The sequence below is a fragment of the Dermochelys coriacea genome, chromosome 5 (genome assembly GCF_009764565.3).
Source record: "Dermochelys coriacea isolate rDerCor1 chromosome 5, rDerCor1.pri.v4, whole genome shotgun sequence".
Classification (NCBI taxonomy): domain Eukaryota; kingdom Metazoa; phylum Chordata; order Testudines; family Dermochelyidae; genus Dermochelys; species Dermochelys coriacea.
Genome location: NC_050072.1, coordinates 71443192 through 71468555, shown reverse-complemented (window position 1 = coordinate 71468555; position 25364 = coordinate 71443192). Strand labels below are relative to the sequence as shown.

General features: G+C 42.3%; 1 protein-coding gene and 1 long non-coding RNA gene across 2 annotated transcripts in view; both read right to left on the bottom strand.

Annotated features, from left to right (window-relative positions):
* CAMK4 (calcium/calmodulin dependent protein kinase IV) overlaps positions 1–24760 on the bottom strand; it is a 302575-nt gene extending 277815 nt beyond the window's left edge. Inside the window, exon 1 of the mRNA XM_038403756.2 lies at positions 23731–24760. Within this exon, the coding sequence (XP_038259684.1) occupies positions 23731–23864 (134 nt within the window). The 5' untranslated portion in view covers positions 23865–24760. The remainder of the gene's footprint in view (positions 1–23730) is intronic.
* LOC122460335 lies at positions 898–8468 on the bottom strand. Its single transcript, XR_006281588.1, has 3 exons — positions 8432–8468; positions 7252–7256; positions 898–1177 (listed from the first exon to the last, which is right to left on the bottom strand). It is a non-coding gene; the product is annotated as an uncharacterized LOC122460335 (long non-coding RNA).
* Positions 24761–25364: the final 604 nt, after the last annotated feature.

Sequence of the window (25364 nt, the reverse complement as noted above, 5' to 3'; positions counted from 1 at the left end):
GCCACCCCACGTACCCACCTACAGTCTTGAGATTAGGATTTGTTGGATAATTTGTTTACAATAAACCATTTGGCCAGCTCTAATTATACCTCCATCTTCTGTTAGGAAATATGCCTATTTGATTATTTCTGCCACTAAAGGTATTTTATCTTGTCTGAAGTCAAACAGGAATGTGATGGCTACATTTTCTAATTTGGACAGTTTTCCGGATGTCGTAAACATTACCAAGATTAGATGCTGCAGCTCTACACAGCTGAAGAGTGGCATTATAGCAACAAGGGCTATTGTTTCCATTGTATATCTACCCAAGCGGAGGATTCAAATTGATCACAAAAGATATAATTCCACAGATGATAAAGAGGAGACTAAGTGGCTGATCTGCAATTTGGAATAAATAATTCTTTGGAGATGTAAGAGGATTCTTTTTATACAAAGCAGCTACTCAAACAAGCTCTATACAAAGCTTCTTTCAGTACTGAATAAAGTGCCTTTTTAACCTGATTTCATTCAAATTACACCTGCTTTAGAACATGATCTGTGCAAGGAACAGAGGATTTTAATGTAAATACAAGACAGACTTTACATTTTTCCTTGTTATGATGGAGACTGGTTTTCTTTTTATGAAAGGAAGGGGAAGGAGAAATAAAGGCTAGTTTGGTAAAGAGTTTTGCAACACTGCTTTTCCAATTCACATTGACTCAATCTAGTAATTCTTAGGAATTTTACTGCATGGTTACTGGAAGGTGACATAAGGTTATTAAGTTCTAAACAATGGCCTCAATTCTGTTCTTACTTGCATAAGTACTATTGATCAACTGACATACAGTGGAGCTACTCTTGATCACTGTTCCCTTTAAGCTGTGCACATGTGCATGCGCACACAGATCCTAAACCCCACACACACGGCGAAACACCGCGCGCTCAAAAAATGAAATACTACATCGGAGCCAGGCCAAAATATCATTTACGGGCGACTTTTGACATTGTTCGCCAGCCATCTATCAACACAGCCAGATTCTACTAGCTGGCAAGGGGGAGAAAGGGATAATGTATATGCATTTTATTCGCTTGGGCGCATTTGCCTCATGGCACACAAATTTGAACTCTGCTTCAAAAATTTGTACAGAAGAAATTTTTTGTGCACACAGCCTGTCAAAAATTAGAGGGAACATTGCTCCTGATTTAAACTGCCGTAATTGAGAGGAAATCAGGCCCAATATTTGTAATCCTTCCAGAGACCAAACTGAAGGAATTTAAATTACAATTGCCTTTCCAATGTAGGGTGACTAGATGTCCCGATATTTAGGACTTTTTCTTATATAGACACCTATTACCCCACCCCCAGTCCTGATTTTTCACACTTGCAATCTGGTCACCCCAAGTGCACTTAGTTATTATTACCGAGGAATCTTAATTATCCAGATCATTTGGATGATGCCAGATATGCTCAGGGAATCAATAGGACACATACACACAAACACTAAGAATTCACTATAAACTACGATGCAGATAGTGGTATTGGTGGAGAGAGTTGGTTGGACCAGAACTCCTGCTGTATATTGTGTGTTTCAGCTAGTGTAAACCTAATTTTATAACAGGAAAAGCTGACAGGTAAATATTTACCAGCTAAGAAAGTAAATGATTCAATGGAGTTGCACTCGTGTAATAGAACAGAATTTTGATTTAACATTTTCAAAAATGTGTCAGTGAAAGTGTATGGTACATTCCACACCAGCCCGTGACAAAATTTATCTTGAAGTGTTATTGCCGTAAAACAATCATTAGCCTTTTCCCTCTTTTCTTGGATACATAATAAGGATTTAGCCTTTTAACAGCATCATGTGAAACAATACCATTATATGCCATAGGAATCTGAAACTTACTGTTACAATCTATGCCCAAAGCATCACTCTCAAAATACTTTCAGATATTCCCTGGCTCAGAATGTCAGATAGGTGCAGAATGCCTAAGAGTTCAGACCTTTTAGACTAATATAAGCAAGAACCTACAGAGTTAAAAGTTGCTGACATCTTCCATATCTGAGTACTTCTGACCATGTGAAAAGGATATTTAGTTCCGTTGCTCAAAAAAAAAAAAAAAGATAATAATTTGTCTCCAAAATTAGTCTCCAGAAAAGTAGACTACAACACTATTTGAACATTAAGCATACAACAGTAGTTCTTCTGCAGAAGGGATCTAAAAGTCCATTCATTTTAATCAAGCATTTCATTTTACCACAAAATAAAATAATGCAGCATAGAATTCTTTAGTGTTGGTAGCATGCCTGTGCTCTTAATGTTGATTTTCTTAAGATAACATTTTTATTGATTTGTTCTTCATAAGTTATTTCAAAGTACTGTCAGATAATTCAAGATTGGTTATCCCATGAGGGTTAATTGTTAAAACAAAACAACAACAAAGCATGAATTCTTCATTATATTCGTTACTTCAGTTTGTTGCAAGTAATTTATCAGAGAACTTTAACCCTTGGTTCTGTTTGCAAATCAGTCCTGGTTTCTTCACACACACATTTGTTATTCATTAGTATCCACAGAGTAGTTGATGTGAACAAATTTCAGTTTATGGGTTGTTCATGAACAATTTACTCTGACAATTCATTAGGGAATCAATCATGCGCTACACAACTAAGTCATATGGATGTTTTTTCTTCCTGACTGGATAACTGAACCAGTAGAACACAGACTAAATCAATCACACGCACATTTGTGGTACAAATTTTTGGACAACAGTCAATCCTACTAGAATTCATGAAACTTTCAGGATTCATCGATATTTTAAACCAGATATCATCTGAATATTCTAACCATTAATAATATGATCACATGGACAGAGTGCACTTGATATATGTTTATTTTCATGAAAAATATTCACGCTCTTTGTATCATCATTCACTTGGCTCTATTCATGACATTGTTGATTTATGATGATAAAGATAGCAAATGGTCTCAGGTGAAAGTGTACAAAGGAGGTATTAATCCTTGTTGGGGGAAATATGGAAAAATGAATATAAACCACACACATGCTGTATCTATATTTTAGCTTATTCTCCAAACCTGAGCAAGTGTGGTTTTCCAAAACTGTGCAGAAAGGTGACAGGGAGATGTGTTATCTATTTGTGGTGGGGAGAGTTGGGGAAAGAGTATGGGAAGACAGCATCCCTTCTGAGGTAAAGATACAGTTCTAATAGCTTATCTGTGCTATCTGGTGGTTATGTTCATGGTGAGGTGCGTGTTTCTGGGTGGAGGTGGTGAAGGTAACACCAAAATAGTTTTTTTATGAATACACATGCACACAAAATCTAGAAACAGGTGATGAATAAAGCATGGTTTCCAGCTCTAAAGTGGATGCGGGTCAATTCTAATCCCTTCTGCAACAGTTCCAGGCAAAGGTCCTTTGCCATTATGTTCCTGCTGAAAGACAGCACTCCCCTTACTGTCTTCTGCAACATCCTCATCTCTGGCCTCAACAAATGCAATCTTGCCCCATTTATATCCTGTCATTGATCCACAGGCTCGGTGCTATGGCCCCAGCTTTGGAGCAGTGTCTAGGAGGAACCCCTTCAATGTGCCAGACCTCCAAGAGATCTCACATTTCCTTCAGGATAAGTCACATGGCTTCACCGCCTCCTTAGACTGGACAACTGGGTCTGCAGCACACCTTCACACTGTGAGCTTTGCTCAGTGAAGTCCAAGAGAGACAGACCCCTGATGGAGACTCTTCAGGGACTAATGTACCTTGCCAATCCTTTGTCACAGCATTGTCAGAACAGTAGGGTTTATTAGCCATCTGGAACACAGCATAGGAAGCCCTTAGGTTAGCACAGAGGAATGAAGGTCAAAGCATAGTGACCATTCTGGGTAGTGCAAAGCCTAGCCATGCTATAGCAAGCATCATTGTTTGAGCGGTCTCTCTCTCCATCTGATCTCCTCCATCAGACTCCAGGCAAGAGACCTGACTGCCTCCAGCAGCCAACACTTACCCCATCTCACACCTCTCCAGTCCTTTGTTCCCACGCTGGAGAAATTTTGCTCTGCCCCGCCCACTGAGAGGAGAGGAAGTCTCTCTCTCTCTCTCTCTGGGTCATTTGCTGCTAGGTATCAATGTCAGAAGACAATAATAAATCCAGGTGCCCTCAGATGCTCCACCGATATGGGGGCGGAGACCCAGACAGCTAGGCAACACCCATATCTATGTCTCTTCACCGACCCTGAGAGCAAACTACCCTTCCCTACCTGCTAGGTAACAATGCTGCACACAGAGGAAACTAAGGACACAGGCCTCATAACAATATTACAAAAAAGTTCCACTTAGTCACATATCAATTCAAAACACTGCTGTAAAGATAATTTTTCTGGCTTGTCACTTTGATCATGTCACCCCGCTCTTTGTGTCCCTCTACTAGCTCCCTTTTCTCCACTGCACCAAATACAAAACTACTTGGCTCCACTTCCAAGACTCTTCATGGCCCTTCTCCATCCTCCTTATTATCTCTCATTTGCTCTAGATATATAAACTCTGACCTCCATGCTTCCAGTGATGTCATATTTCACTTACTTGTGCTTGTTTGAAACTGTAACCTTTGTATTTTCAATCATACTGCTCCTTATACACAGGTATCCACAAAGGCAGCTTATTGTCCTCCTTAAAACTTATTTGATTTGATGCCTACAAAATGGTTGTCAACAGTTAGGAAGCTGGCATGCTGAGACCACTGCCTATCATCCTGATCAATACTGTCTCATTGTTTCCTCATGCTGTGTCAGTGTCCACCTATTGTTTCCTGTCTTATATTTAGACTGTAAACTCCTTGGGGCAGGGACCATGTTTTTTGTTCAGTGGTTGTACAGCACCTTGGATAATGGGGAGTCTTGATCCATGACTGAGGTTCCTAGGAGCTACTGTGAGATAAGCAACACTCACTGTACAGTACCAAACCTGCTGTAGACCTTGAGGGTACATGTGCACAGCAGTGTGTCAGAGAACTCTGGGCTTGAGCATATACATTGCATTTTAACTCTCCGTTAAGAATTTTCTGACCCATATTCAAACCTTGGACTCTGGCATCAGCACTGCAGCGCACAGACCTGAATCAAAGTAACCATATCCCAGAGTGTCTAGTGACCCCCTCATGTCACCACTCTAGCACTAAGAACATGGTGCACTGTGGGAGAACTCTACTGCCCATGCTGCACATTACAGGAAGTTTGAACTACCCACCAACACAGCTTGCCAAGCAGCCATTATGTTCTGTGCACTCCCAGCCAGAGCTAGCAACCCAGAGGAAGTGCCTTTTGACAAACTTCTGCTTGCTCTTTCACTCTTGTGTCAGGAAACTGGCAGAGCATCCGCGAGGCACTGGTGGACATTTCAGCAATGTTTTCTGTCCCACCAAAGGTACCTGACAGATTTCCTGATGGAGCTGCAGGAAGAGAAGGAAGAGTACTCTAGCATCACAGACTAACACTGGCAGATGCTGCAGTATACTTGGCATAGCCACTGATGACCCCTATGTACATGACAGTTTCTAGTGCAGGGCAACAAGCATGGACTAATGGCACCACGTGATCATGCAGACCTGGGATGACCAGCAGTAGATCCAGAACTTTCGCATGAAGAAAGCCACATTTCTGGAGCTTTGTGAGCAGCTTGCCCCGACCCTCCAGAGTAAAGACACACATCAGAGGTCACCCTTGCTGGTCCAAAAGCGGATTGTTATATCCGTCTAGAAGCTGGCTACCTCAGACTGCTACAGGTCCATTGCCAACTAGTTTGGGGTTGGAAAGATGACTGTAGGTAAAGTGGTGGTAGAGGTGACTGAGGCAATCAGGCGTGTGGTTTACCCCAAGGTGGCAGGCATTAAAAATATTCCACAGGTAACTGCTGGTTTTGAGAGAATGAGATTTCCTAACTGGCGGGGCCATTGATTGGACTCACGTGTCCATACTTTACTTTGCCCTCCTTGAGGAGCACACCAGTATCTAAACCGCAAAGGGTGCAACTCCATTGTTATGCAGACACTAGTGGACCTCAGAGGCAGATTTATGAATGTCAAAATTGGCTGTATAGGAAAATTTCACTATGCCAGAGGTTTTTTGCCTATATTCATGGACAGGCTAGGACACTATTCTCACCAAATGACATTGACAAATTATGTTACTGTCCCCACTGTTATTCTGGAGGACCGTGCATACTCTCTCTTTTGCCTTGGCTTATGAAACCATACCCTAATTTCAGAGGCCCTGGCAAAAGAAGGTTTAATTATACTCTCAGCAGGTGTAGAATGATTACTGAATGTGCTTTTGGCACATTAAAATCTCGTTGGAGGTGTCTACGGACCTGTTTGGATGCCAGTGTAATCAATGCTATCTGCATTACTGTGGCTTGCTGTGCTCTTCACACCCTGTGTGAAGCCAGACGTGAGCCATTCCCCCAAATGGACCTATGATAGCAAGGGGATGCTGGATCAATACTCCCAGCCAGAAAGTGCAGCTACCACCGCAGGAGCTGGTTGCACCCGGGCAGAAGAAGTAAGAGATGCTTTGTGTGCTCACATTAGGGACTCACAGGTACTATTTTCCCTCTTTCACTGGGCCGTGCATGAATGTGCTGTGGGGAGGAGAGGGAAGAGAGAGAGAGAGAGAGAGAGAGAGAGACAGAGACAGAGAACACAGAGCAATGGATCATTTTGGACAGGGGGCAGTACCTGGGAGGGGTGGTCTTGATTGCCATGCAATGCAAGTCAGAATGACATGATGAAAAATGAATTTGTTTGTGGGGTGGGGGCAGCACAATGGCTGTACAGATGGAATTTACTGAAGAGCTGTACCTAGATAACTAGAGGAATACTGTTTGCTTTGTAATGCTTAGTTATTCCTTAACATGTTTTTAGCTTTATTATCTCAAATCATAATTGTATGGTGTGATGCACAGATTACAAATAAACAGACATGTTCAGTTTTCAAGAAAGTTTATTGCTATCAGTGCATCACAGTCTTGGGCAAACCAGCTGCCATTACAAAACCATACATCCAAACAGAAAGAGCAGGAAATAGTTCATAACCAGCACAATCTGCCTATTGCTGGATGTCCCCTGGCCCCAAGCTCGCCTTTCTCTTCTTTACACATTTACTCTTCCACTCCACTCTCCTGTCCCCAACTGGAGAGGGGTGGAAAAAGAAAGGCTGCACGGTGTTTAATTGTCCTGCCCAGCAGCTCATGAGTCCTGAATACATGGGCTGCCCTGACAGAGAATTGTCCAAGCTACTGCCGGGCTGAGGTTATGTTGCAGGGGCATCATGCCATGGCATGGGAAAGACAGTAGGGACCAATATTCTTGTAGCCATTATAGAAAGGACTTTCTGGAACAGTTTTCTCTGTTGGGCTCTGTCCTCCCCACTTAGCTGCCGCTCCTGTTCCAGTAACTGTTTACCCTGTCCTCCCCCTGGGCAGCATGCCTTAGCCTTTCCTCCTGCCTGTCAGCATGCTGTTGTTTCAGTCTTTTATCCTACTTCTTCTGGTACTGGACCTGGTGATCTGCCTTCTCAAGAACATCGATTATAACTTCATCACAGAAGTGCTTCCTTTTGGAATGGTCCACGCGTACGTTGGGCCAGAGATCGAGTTCCTGAAGCACAGCAGGCAGGATGGGCTGAGGGTCCTGAAACAGGACAAGAAACAGGGTGTTATTGTTTAAAATAGCTCTGTGGAGGAGCACAGAATTAATAACTGTGGAATTCAAGGACAAAAAATATGACAGTTCTAAAGTGAACCTATACACATTGTGAAGGGGATGCATCAGTCCTCACACTGTCTCTTGATACAGCTTTGTTAATCATAGTTAAAGAAGTGCAAAGGCAATGATAAGTTTAAAATTAAAACCTTTACTCTGCTTCATAAAAAGTTCATAACTAAATTGACATATGGAGGAGAGGTGGGTGTGTATACCGCCCTCGCTGCAAATGCTTTTTCTGTCATATCGGGCCTTTCATATTTTTAAAAGCGTAACTGTTCTTGTGGTGCTCTAGTGGCAGAGAGAGATGTTATTCCAAACTGCTGGAGGGAAACTTGCAGTGTGTGCAGCAGAAGTATTCAAATGAACAGTGACCGAACAGCATATCCAGGAGGGGAATGGACTCGGTACTTAATCTGTGCCAGGGCCTGGCACTTCATACCTCTGGGCTTGCTGCGCCAGTTATGAAAAAAAAATCTCTATTTTTTGCTCTGAAGTGTGTTTTTCTTAAAAAGTCTCGACATAATTGTATCCATCAGGACAGTAACCAGGGCAGGGCAAGCTGGGCAGCCACCTGGGGTGCAAATCCGAGGGGAGGAGGCCAGAAAAATGGGGCAGACAAAAAAAAAAAGTAGGGAGTAGAGCCCTGAAGCGGGACTGGGATCCCGTGGGTCCCATTACCATACCACCCTTACTTCTGCACTGCCTTCAGAGCTGGGTAGCCAGAGAGCAGCCTAACATGAGAGTATCAATTAAACACATGGCTTTCCCGGTTACTTGCTGTATGCAAAACTCTCTGAAATCTGCAACATGATTCTTCCACTCCAGTATCCACCCCACCAGGCTTACCTCTGACAGAAATGGACTTGGCTTGGGAATACAGAATACTGTTTCCCAAACACACACCGTTCACTGTTTACAGGAAGCTGCACAGACCCAGGAAGAGTGACTGCATAGTGGCAAATTTCTAATTAATGACAGGAAAACAAGAATGACCGAAGCAAATCGGAAGAGGAGGGCTGCCTAGATGCCATGATGCAATCCGCCATTAGTGACCAAACAGTGATCACCATTTTTGCATTGCTTCTTAAAGCAGAAATCCCTCCCGTTAATGTAATAATAAACAGTAAATTTAAATCGGACACTTACCGGGCTCTAGGGAGGCTTCTGTCCCCATGGAGTTCTCATCAGGTTTGGCTGCAGCCTGTTCCTCAGGGGCAAACAGGTCTTCCAAGTAGGGACCAGGAATCTGCTGTTGATCCTGATCCACACCCAGCTCTGGAACTGGTTTAATTAAAAAAGTCACTTCATGATCCTGGTTGGGAGCCTGCTGTTGGCCTCAACCAGTCCCCATGCTGCATTCTGGGGGACGGCAGGGCACCATCCTGCCTCACCAGGTCGTCATGAAACACGGTTGGCTCTGTGCTGGGCGCAGTGCCAGACCCAGTCAAAGTTATCATAAAAGGGGCATGTCGTTGGCAAGTTGCCCGATGTGCAATTCTTATCCCTTGTCTTCCTGTATTCACTCTTTAGCCTCTTAATTCACTTACTGCACTGATTACCTGTCCAGAAACTCTGCAGAGCTGCCAGCTTTTTAGCTATCTGCTGGTATTTCTGGTGCTTTTGCTGAAATCCACAGTTCTACTGGCCTCACACCACAGATTCACCAAAATCTGTCTGTGCTCTAGTGAGCAGCTCACTTTGCAAAAAGCTTGATCAGATCGGTGTCCATTTCAGACACTGGAAGCTCTCTGATACTGTTCTTGCAGATTGGTGATCAGAAGACAATGGGTTAACACCAACCTGAATCGCTGTCATTCGCAAAGTGGGGTGGCTTCCATTTGCAATAGAGTGCATTGCAGAATGTTAGCATAGAGAGGACTAAGGAAGTTGCCCCAAGGAACTCTGGCATTCCTCCAGCTAATTCCTTGGACTCGAGTACACTGGTGCCATGTCTACCCTGCAAAGCAACAGAGCTCGGACTCTGTGTTCCGGCTTGACCCAAGCTCGGACCATCCAGCCCTGCAGGGTCCTGGGATCCTGGTTTCAAGCCCTGGATTAGGGCAACTGCAGTGTGGATGCAAGAGAAGTGAGGGGGGCTTGCCTTGAGATCAGGTTTACACTGCTGTGTAGACAGACCCTGAGCTTTGCCCTGACAATACTAAGCATTAGGTCTTTGGTTTGGGTGGAGTTAAGTCTGTTTTTTGCATAGACTTGCTCATTCTAATATTGCATACAATTATAGTTTTAATAGTTGCCCTATTAACAGAGAAACTTACAGCTTCATTCTATAAGCTGTTATTATAACTTCTGATATTTTTGTTGGTGAAGGACATTTCATTTTAATCACTAAATTTGCAAAATTTTGCATGCCTGTGGATGTTGGTATGAATCAGAGAATCTGAACATCCTGGAGTTTCCAGATTTGGCTCTGTAACAGGGCATGTTTGCCCATCAAGGCAGGCTGCAGGCCTGGCTCAGTCCTCTTGCAGACCCTTAACAGAGATCAGGCTAAGATATGAGGTCTGATCCATATCCCAAGTTCAAATCCAGGTATATCACTATTTTCAAAGGAAAGACCTAAAAATCTCAAGAATAAATAGGAATGAGGCTATAGCACTCAAAACATGTTCAAGGAAAGCTATAAACATCCAGCAAACCAAGAATCATTTCACTTGGTTAAGAAAATCCTCATTTCCATGAAGATAAAGTCTAATTTTAATAAAATGCATTCTTCTTAAAGTACTCAGTACACATTAATGGAAACAACTTAAAATGTGAAAAGTATGGAAATTATAGCCTGTATGTATCTGTTTTTCTTTAACTGGGCAGTAAGAGTTATTTTCTTCTACGTTTTGTTTAAAGTCTCCTCAAGTAACTTAATAAACATGAAGAGTCTCATTTGGAAGATTCACATAAGCCATGGCAAAGTTGTAATGAGAGTGCACACAGCTGGTTAGTTCAAATTTCAGTTTGGACAGACTTCCCTTAGAAAAGGTTAAAGACAATGATGTGTGTGTATTAGTATATACCAAAATGGGATGAAAACATATATTGACTCACACACACTCACAAAAAGGCTAACTGGCCTTGAATTTAATAAACTATTTGTCACAGACTTTGTTTCCCATGCCCTTGGGGTGTGACAGGGCCATGCACTAATCCAGCCTCCAGTCCTCAGGGTCCAAACAGTCATCAACACAGGTCCAGGCATGGGAGATTCAGCCCTTCAGCCAAGTCCCACTTGAGTCTATCCCTTTCAGGGTTATTGGAGATCCAAAAGTGGGGGTGGGGGCTGACGACTCACTCTCACACGCCTCCCTTCCTTCAAGTGGCCTCTGGCAGGGTATATTCTAGTTCAGCACCCCCCGATAAGTCACTAATAAGAGTTACAAAGTAATCGTAATCATTCGGAGGCCAGCAAACCTTTCTCTGAGGGGGCTCAAATAGGCAGCAATTGTGCAAGCAGTCTCTGTTCTCAGCTACACTCTCCTCTGGGAGAGGAGGACTGAAGGTCTGGTCTCCTCCCAGGGCTACTACTAACTGAGCTGAGTTTCACCTTTTCAGGCCCTTCTTCCAGGCCTGACATGCCTTGCAGGTGTAGTTGGGCAGGCCTGCTTGAGACCATAGCAGTTTGTTAACCCTTGCCTGGCCAGTGCGGGTTTGTATACACTCCACCACATGTCAACAAGAGGTTAACAACAGTGAGAGATGAAGGTGTCAGAGGAACCCAAGAGAAAGTCAGACTGTTTTGTTACAGTAAACAAAGCAAAAAATAGTACCATTTCACAAGAGAGCCTAATCAACTTATACATTTCTGAAGATGATTTTCTTTTGTCCCTTCAGAAGACAAAACACTTAGATTTTGGGGGATAGAAAGCTGAATTTTGTAATCACAGCAAATTGCACTCACATATATTAGTATACCTGCTTTCACCCACAAAAAAGGCAGTTAGATATTCCAACTATTAATATTAATGCCCACCATTCAGTGCAAATATAGAATTGCACCTGAAAAAAACAAAAAAACAAAAAAAACCACCACACACACACACACACACAAATTGAAAAACAGAGATTGAGTTGAGGTCTGGATGAAAATCTGTCCTTCAGTCCTTCTCGACGGTTGCTTTACATTATGTTAACCTACAAAACACATCATTATAGCAGAGGATTCATGACCTCAAAAGGGCCTACCTCCACAGGTGCTAGGAGCAGAGAAAGACAATGTCATGGACATGGTATGCTTCACCTTCTGCATTGGCAGGAGGAGATTTGTGCACGAAGAGATCAGAGAGGTATGATCCAGCCCTTAAGCTTCCTATAGCTTAATTTGCTCATCTGTAAATCAGGGACAACGGTGTTTGGAGACCAAATTAATTAGAACATATAAAAAGCAGATTGAGATATATAAACGCAAAGAGGAGACAAAGATTTTTCAGATAAATGAGGATTAGGTCTTTGGAATCAGGGGCTTCAATCCAGCCGTTGTGCACAGAAATCACATAGAATGTTGTTCTCCAATCCTCCCTTGAAATTAATAAAAATTCCATACATTGCACAGCTGCCTAACTTGGCCCTTCCATCAGTACTGGAGAAAAAAAGTCTGAACAACTAAAAGATCTGCAATTTGAATTATGTGCAGGTGAACTGTCTACAGGCTTATTTAGGACCTGCACTCCAGTAATTTCCCACTTTTGTAAGGAGTAACAGCAAATTATGTTTTTTTTAAACCCCATTTCAATATAATCAGTCCTGGCAGAAAAATGCTTAAAGTTTTTCAGAAACAATGTCCAGAATCTCTGTTTTTAAAAACATTTTAACTAGCCTTTAAAAGTCACCCCCGACGAACTTAGAGTTTCACATCATTTTCAGAAGTACAAAAAAAACGTTGACCATTTCTAATTCTCCCCTCTCTTTACCCAGTGTGCTTTGATTGCAGAAGGGCCTCTCTAGCTGTGATTTCATATGCAAGCCCAGGATCAGAGCCCTGTGGTTTTGGCAAACACCGACCCCCTTCAGGCCTTTGTGCCAAGAAATCGTGTTTTATTAGTTTTCTATCAGGGAGCTTGGCACTCTGTTCTGCATAGCCTTATATTAAGCATGTTATGCATTTCAAGTCCTGCAATCAGTTCCATGACCAAATTTAGCACCATACTTATCTTCTGATGACCAATAAGTCTTTCAAATAGACATCCGATTTCTTGTTCAAGAATGTTAAATTCCCCCCCCAAAAAAATCCTATTTAACCCAAACTTTCCAAAAACTAACACTATTCATGAGTTGGGACTATACATAGATAAAAAAATATATAAACAAGAGTACAAGCGCATGCATGTACAACTCATCTGTGCTACAATACCCTATTTTATTATCCTGCACTCCCCTGCTACCTCCTGAGGTCTCATCCACCTGTTAGACCTTACCTTTCAAGCTGTAAACTATTTGGGGCAGGGACTGTCATTTCTGATATGTAGATGTCATTGCAATGTAAACATTAAATAATAAAGTATTCTGCCCATGAAAAAAGCAACATAACCTAATTATCTAGTTATGAAGGACAGAATATTTTACAAGCTTTTAAAATAATCCATTTAAGAATTAACATTAGTCTTCATCCAGTGCACAACGCCTATTGATTGGCAATGGCGGTTACTCATGTGGTTTATGGACAGTACATAACCTAAACTGTCAAACAAAATACTGGAAGAGCTGCTCAGACAACTCCTTATTTGCATTTAGAATTTATATAAAAAAACTTTCATGATACAGCTCTGTGATCTGTGCTATCATTTCTCTCCATTATCCCTTGCAGAGGAAGTTCAAAGGGGACATTTACATTGTTTGCAATGCTCTGCTTGGTCCCTCAGAGGTTACAATTCTTTCATTCTTCAGAAAACCAGAAAGTGAACTAAAGCCAAAAAAACTTTGTTGACTTCAGAAAGCTAGTCTCAGAAAGATTTATTTATTTATTTAGTTTAGTGTAGAATAAAAAGCTAAGAGATCTCTACACTAATGAACAGATGTATGGCAATAAACATAAACACACTTACTGATATCCTCTATATCTTTTTATACATATTCATGTTGTTTTCATAAATTTAATTCTAAAATCATTAGGTGAATGTGCCTTCCCATTTTAAAAATAATGACATACCAAAACACAAATGTGTGGATATATAATCAAATGTATTTAATTGGAACCTAGAGCATTTGATAAATGTTGTTTTGGACTTAAAATGACAACAAGCTTCCATGTCTTATTTCCAATAGTGCTCTTACTCTTTTAATGTGCTGACAGTTCTTAAGATAGGCGAATATCTTTTATAATGAAGTCAAAACCTGCTTTTCCTGATTACAAAAAATCTTAATTTAATACTAAAAGGGAAATTACATTAGGTTTGGACTTTGTAGACCTCAGAAACTCAGTTACAATAATTAAAAAAACACCCACAAACCACAAGTTCTCTGCGCTGTCCAGGACACACCAGGATAATTCTCTGTTATCCCACCCCTCCATGAGGTAACCTAGGTACGTTCTACCTTGTTTACCTTGCCCTGGAACATTCTTCCAGCTGGGGGGGGCCAGCTTGGACAGAATTCTGTACTGTAATGTACTATGTAACAATCCATCCTACAGCCTCATTACAGGAGCCTAATTTGAAAACCAATCTCACTTCCTGGCACAGAAAGACCCGGGAACGTTCTATGGGTAGTGACTCTCCCCCTTGAGCTGGAGAAGGAAGAAGCACCTTTTTCTCGCCATTCTTGAACAAACTTCTGAAGGCTGAAAAGTGGCGCTGATGGGCTCTGGAAAGAGCTTCATCCAGCTCTCCTTCATCAAAAAGAACAGTCACCCAGAAAAGGCCTTTGGTGGCAATGATGGAGAAATAAGAGGGCGAAATGAAGAGACCACAAAAGACAACACTCCCCCATCACCCAAAGTTTCCATACTCTATATACCATGTGCTTCAGAGAATTTCACAGAGTCCTGGGGTCTGATTCCAGACAGTATTTTAAAAAGAAAAAAAGATTCTGGAACAGAGCTTTTAGTTTCTAAGCAATAACAATTAAATGAACAAGCATTTCCTGGGAATTAATACCTGGTTGGGGAAGTTGATAGCACAAGAAAAAGCTGAGGATCATTAACCTTTGGCCAGTCATTAATTCCCAGGGAAATGCTATTTGTCAAGCTTGTCATTTTTATTTTTTTAAATATGTAATATCTGACACACCATGAACGAGAGACAGGACCACTACTCAAGGGAGGGGATGGGCAAAATCGGCTACCTTACTCTAGTTGAGTATTCCTTACTCCACAAGTAGCCTCCTTGAAATCTATGGTGCTTCTCAGAAAGTGAGGGGATTAGTTAATGTGAATAAAAGTGCCAAAAGTAGGCCCTTAATACGGTGAATAGATATAACTTTAAATCTGTAGCAGCTGTGCAAAATTACATGGTTTAAATTCTGCTACATTGTGATGACACAACACAGGTAGATACAATGAAGCATATTTTCTTCTCAGTGTACGTACTTAACTCCTAATTCTGATAGGTGCTGTACACACACAGCTTAAAATACACGCATGTCTTTGCATCTTTTTTCAACGGAAAGGTTAGTGTGAGAAACTCTCTCTTTACAGGGCTACATTAGTGATTGGTATCCAGCTGGATACCAATGAGAGATAGTTCACCATAAGGGAGGCAGAATAGTCCAATGGATAGTACACCAGGCTGGGAGAGGAGGCGGCCTACTTTGGTCTTCCAGATTTGGCCCTTAGATTACCATGGCCAACTCACTTAACTTCTCCACACTGTCTCCCAACTCATCTGTTGGGGACCATTACCCTCCTCTACCAAGGATTTTGAGATTTACAGATGACAAGTGCTATTGAAGTGCTGAGTATTATTATTTCACAAGGGCCACCACTTATAGTTGGGGGTGGGTTGTTGTTTTTTTTAAAAAATATGATCATTTTCTATGCCAACAAGCAGCAGGCATTAAGACATCTATTACTGGTAGCCATCTACCTATACTACCTCATGCAGTCACTTCCAGCCCGGGTTATTCACACATCACAGGCCTAGTCACAGCCACAGAGATAACTGGATGGGCCTTGTACATCTCTTTTGTACCATACAGGGCTCCATCAAACTTAGGGCAAGCACTGGCCCATCTAAACAATAATTTAAGGTCGTTATAATAAAGTCCCATTTGCGGAAAAATTTCTGGCAACACTTGAAATACATGTATTCTATTTCTCATATAGGTTTTCTGCAATGAGTTAAAGAAACAGCTTTCTTAGTTCTGGACTGCAGATTATAGTGCTTTTGCAGAATTCCTCATACCTTCTCAAACATCTCTCTCACATCCTAAAGTAACTGATACAACTCTATTATTTTCAGCTTCCGAAGCCCAGACACATCTGCAGTATTTCTAAGAATTTTTACCTCGAGGGTAAGTATTAATTTTTCATGTGAGAAATACAAATTTTCTAGATATTTTTTTAAAACCAAAAAGCCACCACAAAGATGGATAGCTGTTGGAACAAATAATGCCATAGAAATAATAAATATAAACTGTTCTCTGGAGAGTAACATTCTTCATTTTAACAGTCCTTCCATAAACACAAACAAGCTGTGAAAATTATACAGAAAGATCCACCTATAGCAGCCATTTCAAACCACCTCCAGCACTTATTCTACAGAAGAAACTGAAAGGTTCACTTGGTTCACAGCACAAGACATTCTGCATATTAATTAATAAGGGTTCAGTATGTAAATACAATGTAATACTCTGGAAACACGGTATATTCTGTCACAGCCCACTCAGAAATCCTAATTCTTGATTTAAAAGCATTTAAACCCCCTGTCACCCTTATATATCCCATCTAGTTTACAAGTATAAACTATATATAGGGCAAATGACAGACATCTTGCACACAAAATAAAAATATTGTTCAGGATGTATGAATTACTTTTCTAAATATGCATGGTAATAGAACTGGACCTGATAACCTCTAAAAACCAAATCCATTTTGTTTTTATTCCCCAGGTAGCACATCTTTCAATGCATCTGTAATTGAAAATAAGTATCTGCATGTCGCAATCAGTAGTCTATTTTGTTTGGTTTGAAAAACTTTGCTCACATTACAGTATAAAGAAATTATATGTTATAAGATTAATTTAGGTCTCATGAAAGGTACCACTGACTGCACTGAAAACTGAATTCCTCTATTTTCCCACAGAGCATGCAGGAGCAGCTTCTGCACACTGCCCCACTGATGAGCTTTAGGCCATTCCTGGAGAAACATGGCAGGCTTAGCGGAGAAAACAAACATTGTGGAAGCCAACAAAGTTAACAGTTGTTGTGTGGACACCTTTGTCCACTGGGAATTACTGTAGACTGAATCAGCAAACTCATTTCACACAGACTATGCTCTAACCAGGATATAGCAATAATACTTCAGTCACAGTACTACCAGGGTCAGACGCAAATAAGCAGTAGTGAAAAAGCTATATTTTCAGTTACCCATTTCTTGAGCCATCTCAGAGATTTAGGTTTAAATTCTGCAATCCCCATTCCAGCAAGACTCCCAGTGAAGCTGGGGAGAGTCTTGCCTGAATAAGGTATAGATAACATATTAGATTAAATCCTGGCCACATTGAAGTCAACAGGAGTCAGTTGCCACTGACTTCAGGAAGACCAGAATTTCTCCTATAGTCTTTAAGCATTAGCAAGCAAATTTTACAATTAAGAAAAAAAAAAAAAGAGTAGACCAAATTCTGTGCTGCTTTGGAAACTCATATTCTTGCAATTCGAAGTGGCCAGACACATCTTTGTACTGATGTTTGATTAAAGCTCAAAAGCATGAATGAATTAGGCCATTTCTGACCTTAACTACACATCCCTGCCACCCCATTGAAGTTGAAGGCTAAGTGGGCTCCACAAAATAACTGAGCGTGGCATTTGACTTGTGACATTTGGACTTGGATGTTCAATACTAAAATATTGTCTTATTTGAAAGTGAATTAGGAAGATGCAAGTCTTTGTACCACCACCAACACTCTTCTGAACATACAGGTAGTAAGAGATTTAAACAGGGCTGAAAGGGTTAATAAAGGATGTTTCTTGAGTCACCAGCTCGGGAACTTCCAAACATTCTTACTGTACCAATTGCCAATCTCTGATGCCTTTTTGCTATGGTGACCACATTTTTTCTGTTAATTGATATTAAGGTCCAGTCCTTCATTCCTTACACATCGGTTAGTTCTCTATTTTACTGCAGCTTCAATAGGAGTTCTACATGCATAAGAATTTGATCTGGCATCCCTTAACCACAGGCAGTTCTACTAAGAAAGTAAATGATTTTTAAATTTCTCTTCTTTTATGGCATTACAGTACAAGTTTGCTCTGAATTAACCTTTAATTCAATTAGTGGAAAGTTCCTACATGAATGGCATATTATTATCCTATTTTTATAGAAATAACATTTGTGAGCAGACAGCCAGATCCTGAAAATACTACCTGGACAGTGCTTTCCACCACAACTTCAATTCAGCTACTCAGAGCAAGCGTCATATTAATTCATGTTTTCAGGACCAGGCCTTAGAGAGGCAGAAGAGAATAATCTTTTCAAGTACTTGCTCAGGCTGCTTTGATAAGTATTCAATTATTTATACATGACATAACTCAGGGTAGAAATTTATTAATTAGAGACAGATGGGACAGAATAGCCTAACTCCAAAGCTACTACATTGTCAGAGCTCATTGTTACAGACCCTGTAACACTTGCACTTTCCAAAAATATATGAATTTGCGGGGGGGGGGGGGGGGAAGACTTGTCTGGCAAAAAAATAACTGAACAATGAGTCAGTATAAAACAATGAATTAATATACTCAATACTAGAATCGAGACCACAGTGTTCTTTTAATACAAAGATCAAATTACAGAACTAAAAAGTCTAGATTATGAAGCCAACTTGAAAATATGAAAGTCTCAGTTATTAACTCCATAAGGGCCAAAATCCTGCTCACCTTATTTGTGAAATCTTAATGGGACTACTTGTATTAGTAAGGCAATCAAGATTGGCCTACCTCAAAAAGCGTTTTGTTTTGTTTTTTGATGTGCTGCAGAACAACACACCATTGTAGCAAGCAAAGATTGTGTCAAAAACAAAACAAAAAAACCTGAGTGGTATACGTATAGTTTAACAACACCCAAAACAAATCGAGCTTCTCAACTGGGCACAGAAAGCACAGTCTGTACGAATGCAATTCTGTAGGTGATCTATTTATGAAGAGGAACTACAAAGCTGTTTTGTAGGTTGTCGTCACATGAAGTTCTGCAAGGTGATACGACAGCAGAAGCACTGGCTTAGAGTTTCAAATAAAATGTATTATTGCCTTCTAAACATATGCAAAATTAACCCATTTCTATAACAATAATGCTGTTACCTGACTTTAGAATTCCCTTTCAATTACTGCTATATAACAGCTTTCATGAACAGGATTATTAACATAAGATGTTAGCACAGCTCACTCAGCATCACTAAAAGATGGTGGGTTCACAGCACACTAGTACTTGAGCTCACCCTGCATTGTGTCATTAGGGATTGAGGCCTGGATACACAAAGATTTAGGCGTTGCCGCACTGTGTGTTGCAATGCCTAATTTTTAGGCACCTAGAAAAAAAAATCCACAGGAACAGTGCTAAGTCTCTCTCTGCACAGATGATCCCCAAACTGGAACCCCTCTCCTGGAGTCAGGCAGCTTAAGCACCTACGTAGCTTCTTGTGGTAGCAAGTTGGACAGCTGCCTCGCTCCACGCAAAACAGCAGCACCAGTGCCATGCCCACTCACCTGATTGCTTTAACCACTGGACTAAAAGATTTGCCAGTGATGAACCTGGATCTCCCATAATTCTCTTCTCTGCCAGAGTGGGGAAGAAAGGATTTGAGCAGGGGTCTTCTACCTCTCAGAAGAGTGCTCTAACTGCTAAACTATGGGATATTCTGATGTGGTGCTCCCTCAGTCTCTTCTCTTGAAGCGGATCCATTGGGTATAAATAATGAAAGTGATTGGAGCAGGGAACAAAACCTATGGCCTCCTACCTCCCAGGTGAGTTCCCTAACCACTGGGCTCAGTGGAACAGTCATTGGGCACATGAGCAAGAAAGAGACTCTGTAATCCATGGTTAGGCCACCCACCTTGGAAGTTGGAGACAGACAGTCCAATCCCCTTGCTCCAAACACACTTTCATTATTCATCCCCAATGGAACAGCTTCTACAGGAGAGCCCCCACATCAGCATATCCCACAGGTAAGGGCTCTAACCACTAAGCTGAGAAGGAAAGACATTGAACCTGGGCCTCCCACATCCTAGACAAATGTTCTAACCACTGGACTAAAAGTTCTAATCTGGCTACCACCACTGCCATCCTAGCCAGATTTTCATTAGGATTTGACCTGGTAGGCAGCCTCTCAGCATACCTACTGGATTTCCTAAGAAACATGTACTCTAAATATATATATATATATATATATATATATATATATATATATATATATAGGCATTGAGTGAATTTTGGCACCTACAGGATTCAGTGCAAGTTTTGTGGATTACAGTGGAGGCAAAAACCAGGAATTAGATGTCTAAGTCTGCGGTTTAGGCACCTAAGTATATTTGTGGATTGGGGCCCGAGTGCTCAGTGCTTTCCCAACTCCCAGTGGAAATATAATGGGAACTCTGGGTGCTTAATAGCTCTCAGGATAAGGGCCTTGATGAGGATTACTCTAGCGAGGCTATACTTTAAATGAGAAGTTAGCCCAGAAGATTTCTGATGATGGTTCATGTGCACAGAAGAGTCGGATGTCATTTTTTGACAATGAGGGAATAACTCTAGAGACCCAGCCAGAAATATTCCCTAATAGTCAAACTATGTATGAGCTGTTGGCTCTGTCAACAATCAATACATTAGGAACATTAAACTTTTCTGTCACTTTCTTATTCAAGATAAGGAGTGCATAAAATTTGCCATACCAAAATAAATTATGTTCAATACAATTCCAATAGAAGTGATATCTGCAGATATGTTCACAACTTAAATTGCCTTTTTATAAAAAATGCATTGAGTATCAAAGGAGTCATTTGTTACATAATTTTCTCTCTCCTCTTCAAATAATCTCTTTATACTAATCTCAATTGCATAAACTCTGTACCTGACATTACATAACATGAAAGATTTTATGTTTCTGGGATACTACAAGTGTAGTATTTAACGGTTAACATTGTTGCAAAACCTTTTCTCAGGATATTGTGAAATGCAAACTCTCAGCTGAAAGCCACATTGGGCAAGATACAGAAAATATACAACTCACTAATTCTGCCACCTACAGAGTATTAACAAGTGCTGTACTGTTAAAGTCACATGCGTAGAATATCATTCATGAAGGCTTCTCAGTTCAAGTTATTATCTATAAGGTATGTGTGATCATCATCATAAGTGAAAAAAGGGAGGAATGTTAGCCAAATACTCAATAGTCAATAAGATTTTGTTTTTTTTAAAAACACGCAACCATGTCAGTTCAAGGTTTTACTTTTCCTTTCAGGTAAAAACATTGTAATTACAAGTCCTTCTGTGAATAAACTGACACAACTGCGCTGTCATCTATGAAATTTTTCACTACAAGATCGTTGATCTCATTTTACTTCCTACTCTGTAAAGTTTATGACAACTCATTCACCCCCATTATACATGTTACTGTATCACATCAATTCTTTTACTTTCTACTTCTAAATGCAATATCATCTGCTGATCATTCTATACTGATGCAGAAAATTCTACACAGATATAAAAAAGGAATACTTATGGCACCTTAGAGACTAACAAATTTATTTGAGCATAAGCTTTCGTAAGCTAGAGCTCACTTCATTGGATGCATGCAGTGGAAAATACAGTGGGGAGATTTTATATACACGGAGAACATGAAACAATGGGTGTTACCATACACACTGTAACGAGAGTGATCAGGTAAGGTTGTTTCATGTTCTCTGTGTATATAAAATCTCCCCACTGTATTTTCCACTGCATGCATCCGATGAAGTGAGCTGTAGCTCATGAAAGCTTATGCTCTAATAAATTTGTTAGTCTCCAAGATGCCACAAGTCCTCCTTTTCTTTTTGCGGATACAGACTAACACAGCTGCTACTCTGAAACCTACACAGATATAGAAGACAAATATTAAATGTTATGCTGAGTTTTAGTTTAAAAATGCTTAGAACTGTTAAATGACTGGAAGAAGTGTGCTGTGACAGTAGCACGGCATGCACGAATGAACGTGTACCAAACATCAATTCACTCAAATACTGGCAATCACTTCCTAAATTGTATTGCAATTCCTAATGAAAGAATGCAGTTCACATGTAAAGGTCCTGTTCATGGGCTCATTACTTCAATGGCAGCTTTGTCTGAGTAAGGACTGCAGCAGCTTGCTCAAAATCATGCAAACATGTCTAATATAAAAACTCAGAATTAGACTGTCAACTTACTTACAAGTGTGGCCGATTCACAGAAATTCTTAACAGTCACTCCGATGAAGTGAGCTGTAGGTCGCGAAAGCTTATGCTTTAATAAATTTGTTAGTCTCTAAGGTGCCACAAGTACTCCTTTTCTTTCTGTACAGTATTAAGCCCAGATTCTCCAAATACTTACGTGGGTAACTCTACTAATGTAAGTTACTCACATGGCTAAGCATTTAAAGGATTGGGCCAATAGTGTGTTTTTCTTAAGAAATTAACTGGTATTTTCCTTTTAACATAGGACTTGCATGACTTTTGTTCTGAACCGAATTTGTTTTCTGTGTTTGAACATGCACGCCCACACCTGAAAAATGGACAGATATGCATCCAGCACAAAAATACTGACACTTCTTTGGACCATCATTTACAGTTTAACTTTTTCAGCTCTTGAAAGCAGGGTGCATTCATCATCATCAAGACACTGTAATTGATAGACAACCGCAGGAAATGCCTCATCTCGAGCTTTCCTAGTACAAACGAGCCAACCCTGAAATGTGTCAAATACTGTAAACCTTAGAGTGAGCAAAAAGGTGAAATGTCTACTTCTCAAAATAGTTATGGTGCCATCTCTATCAAACCAAAGTAGGCAGGTCACAGGAGAAGGGCAATAGCTGTACATGCTGGTCACCATGAGGACGTGATCTCCAGATGGTATTTGGAATATATATTCTCCCCCCCCCCCCATACAGACACACACCAATACAGGGAAGCCTAACAGTTTAGGCTCTTCCCAGATAATTAGTACTAAGTTGTTCACATACAGGGTTTCTCTTTGTATCAACATGTCCGTTTATAATCCTGCTTGCAACTGTTTTAAGTGATTCATTCTCCCCTTCGCTACTGAAAAGCCACTAAAGCAAGCTGGTATTTAAGTTTAATTTCCCGTGTCACCGGTCTGAAACAGCAAAACCAAAACCAAAGAGTTTGCCATCATTATCGTCATCTTGATTGCCCCCTCCCCAGCCAAAAAACCCCAACCCCGCCCGTAAGTCTTCATCTCCCTCTAGCCCTGGAAAGGCGGGGATCTAGGAAAGGCGGCGGACCCTACGTGCAGGGGAAGTGCCATCGAGCCCACAGCCCTGGGGAAGAGGCGGTCTCGTCTCTCTCCTCCAGTTTCAGGCACCCCCGTGGAAAGAAGACAGCACGAGGGGTCGGGGGAAGGACTCTAAATACGAACCACGCTCAAAGGAAACGCAGCAGGCAGAGGGTGGGGGAGGGAGGCAGCCCCGCCGCGCAAGGGAAAAGTCCCCGCAGCCTCTGACACCGCTTGCACGCGCGGGCTCCTGCCCTCCCCAGCCGCGGCCACAAGCCAAAGCCCGCCGGCTCCGCCGCCCCGCGCAGCGGAGGACGCCCCGGAAATGCCCCTGGCCCAGCGCAGCAGCAGCAGCCCCGTCCCTTACCGTCCCAGCTCCGACTCCAGCTCGAAGTAATGGGCCAGGGTGTCTTTGTTGGAGCCGTCGATCCAGTAGTCGGGCGCCGCGCCCCCCGCCCTGCCCGCGGCGGAGGACGAGGAGGGCACGGTGACTTTCAGCATGCCGGGACCCGGGCCGGCCAGGCTGCGGAATCCGCGCGCGAGGCGGCTGGGCTGGGCTGGGCTGGGCTGGGCGCTACCCCCCCTCCCCCCGCCTCGCCCTCAGCAGCGGCCGCGGCTGCTCTCCGGCGCGCGGCGGGGAGGTGGGGACCGGCTGGCGGAGGAGCCCCGCGCGGCCAGGAAAACTTCCAGCCTCAGCAGCGGCTGCGCTGCCCGCAGCCCGGGAGAGGCAGGCGGGGAGGGAGCGGACGGGGCTCCGGCGGCGGCGGCGGCGGCGGCAACACACCCCGCGGTGGGGAGCGGGGGCTGCAGCTCCCAGGGGAGCCCACAGCAAAGCCGCCCCAGCCCCCCTGCGGCGGCTCGGCGCTGGCGCGTGGAAGGTGTGAGCGGGGGCACCCAGGGGCGGGAGCAGCGTCTAGAGCCACGCCTGCGGCGTCTTGACTTGCCGGGCTGCTGCCAGCGCCGTCCGCTTCCCATCAAAGTGCTGCGGGAGTCGGTCCCGGGATCGGCTGAGCGAGCGCAGAGCCTGCCTCTGGCATCGGGCCCCCGGCAGCCGCTCTCTGCCTCTGTGCGAGCTCCAGCCAGTGCACCAGGCTACCTGCCTGCCGCGCCGCCTCTCCCCGCGGCCCTAATGCGCTCCGGGTTCCTCCCCGGCCCTCACAGCAGCGTGGAAGATGCTCTGTCAGAAGGGAAGAAGCACTGTAAGAACCTAACGCCCCGGGCTGGTCCTTCTCCCCCCGCTAGCACTCCCCCGAGCGACTGTTCAACTAAAGATCGCATCTCTTTTTCACACTTTTCCTATTGTCACTAAAATCTCTCGGTTATAAATCGGCTGTTTTGCTGCCCTTCGCGCATCTCGGAAAGGAAAATCAACTGGCTAGTTTCACTCCCCCCCCCCCCAGTGAGTTTCACTTTCAGATTCTTGTGCAATGCCATAACGCTACAAAGTCTGGGTTGCAAATACGGCAAGAGACTGGTTATAAACTAGGGGAGAGGTGCGTCCCCTTTTCATTTCCATTCGTAGCATCGTGTCTTTGCTTTAAGCACCAAGACTAAAAGTTGTCTTCACGACGTGGCAGTATCTCTTTAACTGTGAATGATTACACTCCAAGAGCAGCTCCCCTTATTTACTGCACTGCTACATTACAAACATTAACACCACACCACTGCATTTATAGCACATGGAGACTGAATTGGGCTCTAGTTCTGAGTATATTTACACCTATTTAATTTTACTCACATGAATAAAGGCAAATGGGTGTTTGCCTTATCCGGCCTAAGAGTGTATTATAGTTATACTAAAAATATTGGTGTACTTATGGCACCTTAGAGACTAACAAATTTATTAGAGCATAAGCTTTTGTGGGCTACAGCTCACTTCATCGGCTGCATAGAATAGAACATATAGTAAGATAGATAGATAGATAGATAATCTTCCAACTTATCTGTGTGTGTGTGTGTGTGTGTGTGTGTACACACACACACACACAGATAAGTTGGAAG